Genomic DNA, 11972 nt, shown 5'->3' on the forward strand with positions numbered 1-11972 from the left:
ATAAGGTACATGAAATATAATGATAGGAATAAAATTTAAAATGTGGATAATCTGAATATAAAAAGTTAAATAATACCGTTTGAAATGTTGGACAATGGTGTTCGTTGCTGGACATCTGGGATAATAGTAAATACAGTATTTTAAAAACAATACATGTGTATACATACAATTTGATGTATAATTTCAAATAAAGTATTCAAAAATAGGAAACTGTATAGTGTAACATAGGAGTAACATAAAGGAAGTTGTATTGATACGTTTATTTCATTCCGGCAATGAAAATGGTTTGGAAGTTCTTAAATTACATATTTATTAGTAACATTTATAATGTATAGTGAATCAGTATATTTATAAAAAATTTCGTTGTTGCATATTATTTTTAAAAAAAATATGTTATATTTATTAGTTTTTTTTTAAAGTTCAAACGGTTTTATGTTTAAAATTTTATTACATTAAGTAATCTATTAGTTTTATAGACATAGATTTATTAGTATATAAAAGTAATGATGTAATTGTCAAATCCCAAATCAGATATTTTGTAGGTAACAATGATTATCTCTTTCCCTATTGTGTTCCCTACATATCACAACACTTTCCATTCCATAGAAATACAAAGCTTAACAGTCGATCGGCAGTCACCTACTCATCGTCGGAAAGAGAAAGCAACAAAAGGTACGATTCAAACTAATGTTTCTCACATAACCTAGAGGTTTACTTCAATCAGTGTTAGGGATTTGCAATATATATTTGACGATTTTTCATAATCCGATTTGTTCTTTTATATTCAACATATAGATTTTACCGGCAAAATCTTCCTAGTTTCATCAAGTTATATAGATTTCCGTTTTGGCTGAGCGAAAATAAATGCTTTCTCATCTTAATCTGCCGTTATTGTTTCAGTATTTGGTTTCTTTTTGTTTGTTTTATCGGTTAGGTCAATTTAGGGTTCCGATTTAATATTGATTGTCGTTTGGGCATTATTATTATTATTCACTGATTCTTTTCTGAACATCTATTATTGTTTGTTTTTGTTTTTATTGTCAAGATCATTGTTCTTATGTATATAAGTTTGGAATAAGTGTTAGACACAAATGTTTTTAAATTTGGGGGTTTCTAAAAAATAGATATGTTATATGATAATCAACATCTAATCTTTACTGTTATAAATGTATGTAGTCAATGGCGGGTTCCTCAACTGAAAGAAAGAAACACAACAAAGAAACGGAAGTCATAATGCTAACAGATTCGGAGTCAGACGAATCTTTCACTTCCGAAGAGTTCGACTGGGACGCACCAGAACCAAATCTCATTTTCATGCCCTCCTCCTGTACACGTTTTGTAAGTATTTATATTGATGATTTGTGTAGTAACTTTACTGTTGTTGTTATATGGTGTCCTTATTGCATTTATCATTACCGTATGTGTACTTGTTTGGCAATTCTTAGCGGATACCAGTAAAAGTTGCAAGAGCCATGGGAATTGATCGATGCGGAAAGGTGACCATTGAAAACATGCGTGGTGTGGAAACAAATCTGAAGGTTACGGGTGAACCAAAAAGAGCAAAAAAGAAAAATCGGTTTAGCGTATTGGGGTGGCCAGCATGGGTTCGTGAAAACAACATCAAGATGGGTTATCTTTGCGTTTTAGAGTGGTATGCGGACATGCCGACACTCTTTGTTAGGGATATAATCGAAGAATAATGGGGTTAGTAACTTAGATCAAAACCGTTCAACCATTGTATATGGTAATTTTGTCTAACTAACGGTTTTGGAAATAAGTATATAGGTGTGTAGGACTGGTTTTTTAGGAAGTTGTAAACTGTTTTGTTGATGTTAGCTGTTGGAAAATAACTTGATACCATTTTGGCCTATGTTATATGTTTAAATATTGTGGTAAATGTATCCTGTTGGAATGCTACTTTAAATATAATGTTCCTCTATCTAGTACAACATCAATATTTGATATTATCAAGTTGTTAGAGACAAAAGGTTTTGCTATTTAAATATTTACGACGCAATCGTGGTCACATTATCTTCATCAATGCATGTAAGTTTAAAACTATTAGTTGATGGTACGTTCCTTTCATAATAATAATTAATTTTCAAGTATTACCTGAAGATACATTCCTCAAATCGTTAGAATGTATTTGTAGAGACCGATTTTTCCGAGAATCCAAAAAGATTTTTCGTTGTCTTCGCCTCTCTTTGGCTTCCTTATTCGTATCAGGATTGGGAACTAATAAGAATATTAATATTACATTTTAGAAATAATGAATATAAAGGAAACTACTATACCAACATATTAAAAGGATTATGCATATATGAGTGAATAAATGTATACCATTAGTTATGTTTGAAAATGGAATCCTTGACATGCAAGCTGCAACGTAAAAAATAAAAGCATACAAAAAATAGTATACGTACATTGTTTGAGCCATGTATCTACCTAATAATCAGTAAAGTTAAATATATTCAAAATGCTACCCCTTGAATTGTTTGTATTGCAAGGTTGATTGACGAAAGACGAAGACTCAATCTTTGACCTTTTCGATGTGAGTATAGCTGTAAATAGGTTCATAAAAAATTAACCAACTTGATCGCGGAATTGATACTTTATTTTGATAAATCAATGAAATGGCACTTACGGCTTCCAATATTCTCTTTCTGTACATCTTTTAATGAAGAAGACATTCTTTCATTTTTTGATCTTTTTGACATCAGCGGAAATGTGAATCAGGTTAGCGCAATAAGAAGAAGAAGAAGATACAATTGTAAACTGTATAAGCCTGAAGTAAACCAACAAACTATAGGGTTAAATAGAACACGAAATAGTAGTTTTCGTTCAATATAAATAGTGGTTTACATAATTATGGAATCATTTTAATACGAAATCAAGTTTAATTGCAAAAAAATGTCTTGATTTATGTTTGATTACTCATTCCAAATTTAAAATTACCTATAGTTTGAACTTTCCAAGAATACTTTTTGTATTTTTGGAATGTTTTTAATTACAATAATCAATTACAGTATAGGAGATTATATCATAAATACTATACGAAATTATGAAATCAATTGTCAATTGAAACTTTGACAATTGACCCCTAACTAATATATTTAAGAGTATAGCATTGTGGAATATTGTTATACATTTCTAGTTATAGAATTATAGAACCAAACTTAAAGTTAAACACTAAACATATACACAAAAGTAAGTTAACATAGCAAAGTCGACAACAGAAATAAGTGCATACGGTTACATGTTCAAAGGATAGTTAACATAACATAGACCCAACAGTTGTTGTAAAGAGAGTTAATGAAAATTCGTTGCACGATGGCTTAGACATGTCGGACATTTTTTAAGATAACGGTTTTCTTTGAATTCACATAAGTGAAATCAAGCATGTCGCCGTCATTCAAGTTATTCTCGGCCATAAAGACAGGCCAGTCGATGACTGAATAGCGTAGAGCTTTTCCGTTCCGTTCCGGTTTGACTTCGTAAGTAGTAACTTGGCCCTGCATGTTTTCAATGTTCAAAGTATGAAGCTTCTTTGTAAAGCCAGCGCGCTTTGAAACCCCGACCGGAAGACGCTGCACGTAAAAATTTTTATTTACCAGTTTACATCTTAGTTTTCCAATACTAAGGAAAAAAAATGTAAATGTAAATATTTATTTATCAAAGATCTTACCAGCCTGTATTCTCCTTTACGGGTAAAGTTCAAAACTTCGGGATCTTCAGGAATAGTGTTTTGTGCGCAACTGTCTCCATCTACACGCTTCTTATACTTCGAACTACCAACCGAGTCTATGTTTTCCTTTGCCTTTATGATTGAAAAAAATGATATCTTTAAAACGGATGCATATGGTTGTTAACAGACCTTATTTTTTCCTTTGCCTTTAGGAAGTGAAAAAACAATATCTTGAAAACAACACCATATTGTCGTTAACGACATAATATTACTTGTATGAATATATAAACTTACATCTTCCGTGTGAGATTGAGATCCTTCAGATATAAAGGCCTTGGAAGTACATTGAACTTCATGTTGTTTAACCTTACTTGTATTTCCACTTCCCTCAATGGTGATAGTATCTTTTTGCGGAATACAACTATCCTGTTACAAAGCAACATTTTAAACTTTTAAATATAATGTACATTTGTCGATGTTACACCAAATAGCATATATATATTATGTATAAACATACATTTATAAAAAAATACGATTACCTGGGGGACATTTGGTTCTTCATGTGAAAAAAAGAAACCATATTCTTTACGTAAGGCCTAAAAAAGACATATGCAATATAATAACTCCATTAAAACCAATAATCACAAATGTGTTTATAGTTAATATTACTTTACCTCATCTACTGTCTGAACAAACTGATCACGAGATATTTCTATAACCTCGTCATCGGAATGGTCTGCCATTATTAACACAACCACCAACTGAACTGAAAATATAGTTAAGTGTTAATGAGCATTACAAATATTATTAAATATACATATAGATTAATCTTAATCAAAATTCTAGACAAATGAATATTTACATTGAATGATGCAGTTTTGGAATCCATATACTACAAAATTATAGATATTTTTAGAAATAAAACCGTTTCAAACAATGTAACAGCAATATAAAAAAAAAACATGACATAAAAGATCTAAGATATAAGATTTAAAATAAAGAAACTGAATACTACCTACAGGATAAAAAATAATGACATAAAATATCCAACTCATAGGTTAAAGATTGTTTCCAGAAAACATTTATTACGCTTTAAACATGATGTTTCTGGCATTTGTTGAAATATAAAGTTAAACAAACTCTTTACAATTAACAGTCAAACCATACAGTCTGGGAATGAAACAATAATTTAAGGCTTTTCGTGATAAACATACATCAAAACTGAAAGATAAACTAAAAAAAAACATTCATTTAGATAAGGTCTTTTTATAATCTTCAAGATCAATATGAATACATGCAAACATTTAAAATAATCATCGGTTAAAAATTGTAAAAATAAATCAAATAACAAAGAACAAAAACTATTCATTAACAGCATATCCTTGTATAAGGTTCAAGACATAGAACATACATTCATCACCTGTAATGAAAACATAATACATACACATTGATCGGCTATATACATGAACATTCATCGGCTAAAAACCCTAAAATATTCATCGGCTCTATACAGTACAATGAAAAGAAAAAACAACAAAAACTAACAAATTATCTCAAAAAAAACGATTAGATGACTAACAGATAAGATTTGGAAACACGAAACAGAGATAGAATCATACTTATGAACAAACTTCATGAAAAAACTAAAGCAAAATACAGAAACAATCAAAAAATTAAGAATTACCGTTCAAGTTTCCGATGAAAATTCGATGAAGAAGATGAAGATCAAAACCTTTTATTGGTTTGCGTGAAGGTTAAAGTTGAAGATTTTTCCCTTTTTGAAAGACAGATTCGGATGATTTTGAAGAGATTGTAAACATTGGTTTTGTTTGTTTCCTTGGTATAAATAAAAAGAAATAATAAAGGTTGATTGATTAGATATTAAAGGTGAAATCATGAAGTTATGTTACCAATGCCATTATTTCTTTGGAAATATGATTAACAAAAGATGTAATTATAGTAAAGTTACAAAAATAAGAAGATTTTAAAATGTCATGACAAACAAATGGAATCCAGTAGATGATTAGTTAGTTAATGTGTGTTAATTTTAATAATATTAATCTAAAACGAAATTTCTATAATAATATCCAGTAATTGAACATCTAAAAGATTATGGTTTAAAATAGGATGTTACCATAAAATGTGAAAGTTTTGAAACAATTATGTGAGAATATTATGATTAACTATAAAAAAGTGTTTCCAATTTTAAATAATCGAATTTCTTTATACTATTTAGTTAAATTTTATTTTAAATTTTGGTATGATATCAATTAGAATAATCAAATCACGGATAATATTATAGAAACAACATTATATTTATGTCAAATGTTTATATACAAACCAATGTTCACAAATTATAAAACGTGTATTATAAATCGCAAAAAAAAATACGTCCATTTAAATAAAGTGGGAAGTAAAGAGTTTATGTTAACTTTGTAAAAGTCTAATACATTTCTAATATATGGAACAACTACTATCATATATATCCAATGCAGATATAAGTAAAAAATATTTACTTAATAACATCAAATAACACGGCATTTTAACATCTCATTGAAAGGTTTTAAAAAGTATATATATAAATAAGCAAAAGAACGAAATGTAACATGAAATAATAAACGGATCATTTAAAGATACAATCACATGGAATAGATGATCGAATGTTATAACCAATAAGATGTGATTCCGGAATGGTAGGCGAAAAAATGATGCTAGACAAATCCGTTGATCTCAAAATGTTTCCTGCAAATTATGTTATAAATTTTTAAACAAATAATTCTGTCATCTTAAATGTTAAGATACAAAATAAAACAAACTAAAAAACTTACTGTTGTTGCAATAAACCAACTTGACCCGAGCAACGTAAATGATAGACTTTTTTTCTATATTCATTCGAGTTGTAACATATCCCAAACCTCTCATGTCATACAATTCCATTTCAATTATGTGGCCTCTGTTATATTTTAATTTATAGTTAAAAAAAAGTTGGGGATAATGTTTACTCACCAAAATAGTTGACTTACGTGAAATCTTGTAGGAATAACCTAAACATGTGTTTGTGTTTGTCTCTTTCGCCACATATTATTCGTCCAACAACATCTACATAACGTAAAACTACTAACATAATTATTTAAATAAATGAAAAAAAGTATTATATTAACTAATACATAACAAATAAAGTTAAAGTTAAACAATAACATGTAAGCATCAAAGTAGTAATATATTAAACTTACCAACAATATACCTTTCACGTCTTCTGTCATGAGCTAATGTTTTTATGCATGGTGTCAACGGGTAGAAAATAAAACCTTTAGGAGGATCAACTAAAAAAGGTGTTACTTTTGAAAATTCATTAAATACGATCTTTTTGTTTGTAGAGACAATGATATAGCCTTCATATCTTGGATATTCATGATAAATAAGATTTTCGGTTTTGAATTGGGACAGAGTATATAAACCACCAACCATCTTACTAAAGGGGTATAAGTTATAACACTTGATAGGCACAATTGCTACAATCTTCTGCCTCTAAACAAAGTCATGTAAAAGGATATTCAATAATTTATAGGTAAAAGTAATTTATAAGTCGAAAGTTTAGTAACCATCTTATCAAGTTACCTGTTGGTCGAGTAGCACAATAATCAATCTGTCTAAGTCTTTGTCATGCCATACAAATTCAAAGCTGACAAAGATAATAGAATACCATACACCATCTTCTTTAAAGTCAGAAAACAAATCAACGCATTCCACTTCTGTCGTTTCCTTCATTTAAAAAAGACATACTTTAAAAAAAAAATAGCATAACAAAGACAAAAAATCTGGGAAAATGATACCAACACAACCAATGACATACATGAGAAAATGTAAAAGGAACATCTCTTATTAATAAACTTTCAACGACAAAAAAGGATAAAAACAGAAAAGTTCAAACACGGGCACCTTTAATAGGTTTTACGAAAAAACAAACAAACAATGCACAAATAAATGAAAACCAATGAGATGTTCAAAACATTCATAGTTGACACAAACTACTTTTCAACCTTGGGAATCCTTAATCCCACTGTGACACCATCATCATCGACAACCTCCTTGCCAGATTTACGGGGTTTTGTAGAGGACTGCGAAGACATCACATCATCATCATAGAGGTTGTCCAAATTCCGCTTCAGGTCGTTTTCTAGGACACGAATTGAGGTACCGTTTAGATCTTCGTCGGGTGTTTTAAAAATGTCTTTATTAAAATTTGAAACAGGTGTCTCATCGGCTTTCGTACGTGAGACAGAATCCTTAAAAAAGGGAAAACAAAAAACGAATCAACAAAAAAAAAAAAAAAAAAACAATTGTTAACTAATAACCAGATAGAAATTACACACATTTACGGCGACCTCATCTGATGCTTTCATGTCCGAGCTAATAACATTCACACGCTCATCGTCGACAGGCTGAAATATGATATATAATAATAGTTATATAATATTTTAAAAAAATTAAAAAAAAAACATCAGTTCATAGGTTTTCAAGTACCTGAATGACATCAAAGATTTTATCAAGCTCGGCAATGACAGTTCGATTGTCTGTTAATTTTGAAACAGAGTAACCATCCGATTTGTGTTTTATGTTGAAAGGACTGATGGATATCTTGAATGCAAACTTCCGGTTGAGTAGAGCGTTGAGTTCTTGCGGAAAATGTCCTTCGTTAGCTAACTGTCGAGTAATATAAAGAACATAATAATTTAGTCAAATAGCGAATGTAAGGATAATTAACTAAGAATTGTCGACAGCTGTAAAACATAAGAACACATATAACGTACATCAAGGTTCTTATCCAACAACTGACTCGCGTTAACCTTCAACAGCTTAAGCACCTCACGCTCAAATAGGGTGAGCGTCACAATCCCTGTACAATCCTGAACACGTATCGGAACCCTGATCCTGAAACATGTTAATTATAAGTGACACAACAATAACGGAACGCATAAACATCAAAATAATCAATTGATATGTAAAGTAATAATACCTCGGAACGGAGTACACAGTCTTACTGTTACAGCCATCGTCCTTACACTCAAGAACCACAATTTCTTCAAAACCATCGGAACCATCGTCTTTTTCTTTTGAAATTGTTTTTGTGGTGACCGATCGATTACAATTTCTGCATGCATTGTAAAACCAAGAATCCTCGGAAGCAAAACTCTTTATAGTTCCGACAATAATTACAAACTTCTTCTGTACAAAATTATAGTACAAATGACGTGTTAATGCTATGTGAAGTAAAAAAACATTGAAAATGTTATACGTTTAGTACCTCGGAGATCTGATTTAAAGCTCCAATAGTACTGAACTCAAATTCCGAAAGATACTCTTCATTCGGATCTTTTATTCTGGATGCACTCAATCCAGAAAAGGTGGAAGACTTTTCGGGGGTAATGTTTGAGAGGAACCTAAAAACACCATAAATTTAACATTATTTATGAAGCCAGTATAAAAGTGTTGATATGGTGATGTTAAAACATACCTCTTCTTAAATGTTAAAATGTCATCAATTTCAGCGTTGATCAACACGCGAGTGACGGTGTAGAGATTTGAAACATAAACATACCCTGTTAGTAATCACAAAATTATAAAATTCATTATGATGTACAATTGATAACATCATATTGTCTAATTATAAGTACATTTTATGAAAACGTAGGATCATACCTCCCCAAAACCTGTATTTTCCGAATTGAACAATTACAACGACATTTTTTTCATTTTGGTTGTCCCTTTCAAAATCCAAAATCTGTTCAGCATAAGCATCCCAAAGAGTAACATATATTTGCTTCCCTCTATGGAAATTAATAAGAAAAAACAAAAAATTATAACAGGACTGAATGAGTTAGATATAGTTTGTAGAAAAATAAAGGATAACAAACTCTAAGTCCTGAAGCATGAATGTTAGCTTCTTTTCTTGTTTCCCGTCTCTGGTATCCTCTTTTAGATCATAAGGAAAACTCTTAACGACAAAACCAATTACGTCTACAAATAAAAAAAACAATTACATTAAAATATATGTAACATAAATTAAAAAACATATCGGTATTGTATATTAAAATACAAATGAACATACCAATGGGACTTTTAAAGGACTTTTTGTCGTCTGTATGGTCTTCAACAATAGAACTAAATGGAGAGAAGTCGAATCCCCACTCAGAACCAACAGGTTCATCACAGACCGTAACTACTGCGTTGCTGTTTAGATTAATCTTGGTGGATTCATGAACATACTTCACTTTCTGTCGATTCTCGCCTAATGAAGGATTACGGATGAACAAACATTGCTTCTCCTTCAACAGTTGTTCATACTCTCTTGCAGTATTGGCTAAGACAAATGCTTGAACTTTCGTACCCTGATGTATAGAATAAGTAAAACAATTAAATCCAAATAAAAACCTAAAATAATATGTATATGAAGTATCAGTATCAGTATAAACAATTATATGTAGACTTACTTCTTCGTCCATTAAAATCATATCATAGCAATAAACCTTTCGAGAATCATTGAAGGCTGCTCGACTCCATAGTCTGACAATGCGAACTTTGATGGTATAGTCATCCTGGTTGAGATTCAAATTTTTGAGCAACGTGATGGCTGGTTGTTCCATTCTACATAGCATGCAAAAAATGAAATAATTGAAAACCGTAATGTCATACATTTCAAATTTAAATTACTTAATAGAAACCAACATGAAAAAACCGTATTGAATGTCAAAGAAAAGACATACATTGGTGTTGGATTGAATGCTGATGTTATTTAGAATGAAGAAATGAATCTGTGAATGAAAATGTATTTCGACGTTCTTATTTATGATAAGATATTATTTTTGGTAAATTGTTTTCCTTAAATATATAAAGCAATAAGTAATTTGTATAACCATTAATTTAGTTGATTTGCAATGTATATTACCAATCAATATATTATTTTAAATATGATTCAATCATTACCGTATTTAATTATTCAATTTAAATTTCGGAAAAAAGTAAAGAAAATGTTGATACATAACGGAAATTGACATTAAAGTTAAAAAAAAATCACAATCATTACCATATTTATAATGTTATCATCTTTCATTTTCAAGTTTCATTTACGAAAATTGGTAAAAAAACAAAATTAATTATTACCTTTAAATAACAATGCAGTGTACTTTGTAAACATAATGTAAATGTGAAAAAATTGTGATTACACTTACCTGATGGAGCAGTCCAATATAGGTTCTAGACGCCCACTGTAGTAACTGTAAATCAAATGTAACTATTAATATAAGAAAATAAAAAAAAAAATTAAATAAATCATTTCAAATGCTAATTACCAACTCGCCGACACATAAAACAAAAAAAAAAAAAAATGCTAACATTATATTTTCTCTTTTCACAGAGTAAACATATATTTGTTTCTGCCTCATTCGCAACATTAATACTCATACTCAAAATCCTATATATCATAACATCAATAGAATATATATTTTAACACATACATGAAATGCTTTTTTAGTAAAGTCTACCAATAAACAGAGCATAAATACTTTAACTATCTATTTATAAATCTGGAAATTTCGACCCGTTTAAAGGTATTTTATATAGAATTGGCAGTTTAAGGCAAACAGTAATATAGCAGTTGTAAAATGTGCTGTTAATGGTTGCACATTTAAAATTCGGAACGTAAAGAAATAATAAAATTATTGTAGTAATATTAATGGTTTTATAACTTTAGGAAACCAAAATAATTATGTTACTCGTGTGGATGCTGGATGTACGTTCCAAACTCATGGTGAATAATTGCTATTTATTTCAAATAAATCAGGAATCTTGGTGTTAGTGTTAATCTTAGTATTAATATGTTAGTCTTAAATTGTTACTGTTAATATTAGAATATATCTAGTTAATTGTATCCTTATTAGTAGTTTCTAGCTACTTTTGATCCATCATACTTGTAATGGAAATAAAAAGTACAAAAAAACTAAGATTAAAGTTTTAAAACACATGTCATATAGTTGTGAAAATAACAGCTGAGATCTTAAATTAAAGTAATATAAAAATTGAAATCAAACCAACACCAATGTCAAAACGAACAAAAATTCAAAGGCAAATAAATGCCTGTATTTGTCTTATCACTAATTGGTACGCTTAACGTAAGGTACAACCCTCTCAACAGTCAAACCTGATCATTTTCATTAAATGGAAAGTGAACCTGGTCGCAGACATTAATCATACGTTTCATGACTTTTTTCCAAGAGGTCAGCGCATATCG

The 11972-nt window shown here is 29.9% G+C and overlaps 1 protein-coding gene across 1 annotated transcript; it reads right to left on the reverse strand.

The window, feature by feature from the left end:
- Positions 1–3257: 3257 nt before the first annotated feature.
- On the reverse strand, positions 3258–4446 carry LOC110874198. The gene is made up of 5 exons (XM_022123030.2): positions 4360–4446; positions 4225–4281; positions 3980–4111; positions 3686–3817; positions 3258–3587 (listed from the first exon to the last, which is right to left on the reverse strand). The coding sequence occupies exons 1-5, from the start codon at positions 4426–4428 to the stop codon at positions 3336–3338; spliced, it is 642 nt and encodes a 213-aa protein (XP_021978722.1). The 5' UTR covers positions 4429–4446; the 3' UTR covers positions 3258–3335.
- Positions 4447–11972: the final 7526 nt, after the last annotated feature.

This window comes from Helianthus annuus, chromosome 9, assembly GCF_002127325.2.
Source record: "Helianthus annuus cultivar XRQ/B chromosome 9, HanXRQr2.0-SUNRISE, whole genome shotgun sequence".
NCBI lineage: Eukaryota > Viridiplantae > Streptophyta > Magnoliopsida > Asterales > Asteraceae > Helianthus > Helianthus annuus.

What these genes read in the sequence shown, in the direction of transcription:
- LOC110874198 (XM_022123030.2), bottom strand. Translation starts at nt 4,428, where the DNA reads ATGGCAGACCATTCCGATGACGAGGTTATAGAAATATCTCGTGATCAG. An exon ending in AAGAACCAAATGTCCCCCAG is followed by an intron (nt 4,112 to 4,224) that starts GTAATCGTATTT and finishes GCTTTGTAACAG; the next exon opens with GATAGTTGTATTCCGCAAAA. An exon ending in CTCAATCTCACACGGAAGAT is followed by an intron (nt 3,818 to 3,979) that starts GTAAGTTTATAT and finishes TCAATCATAAAG; the next exon opens with GCAAAGGAAAACATAGACTC.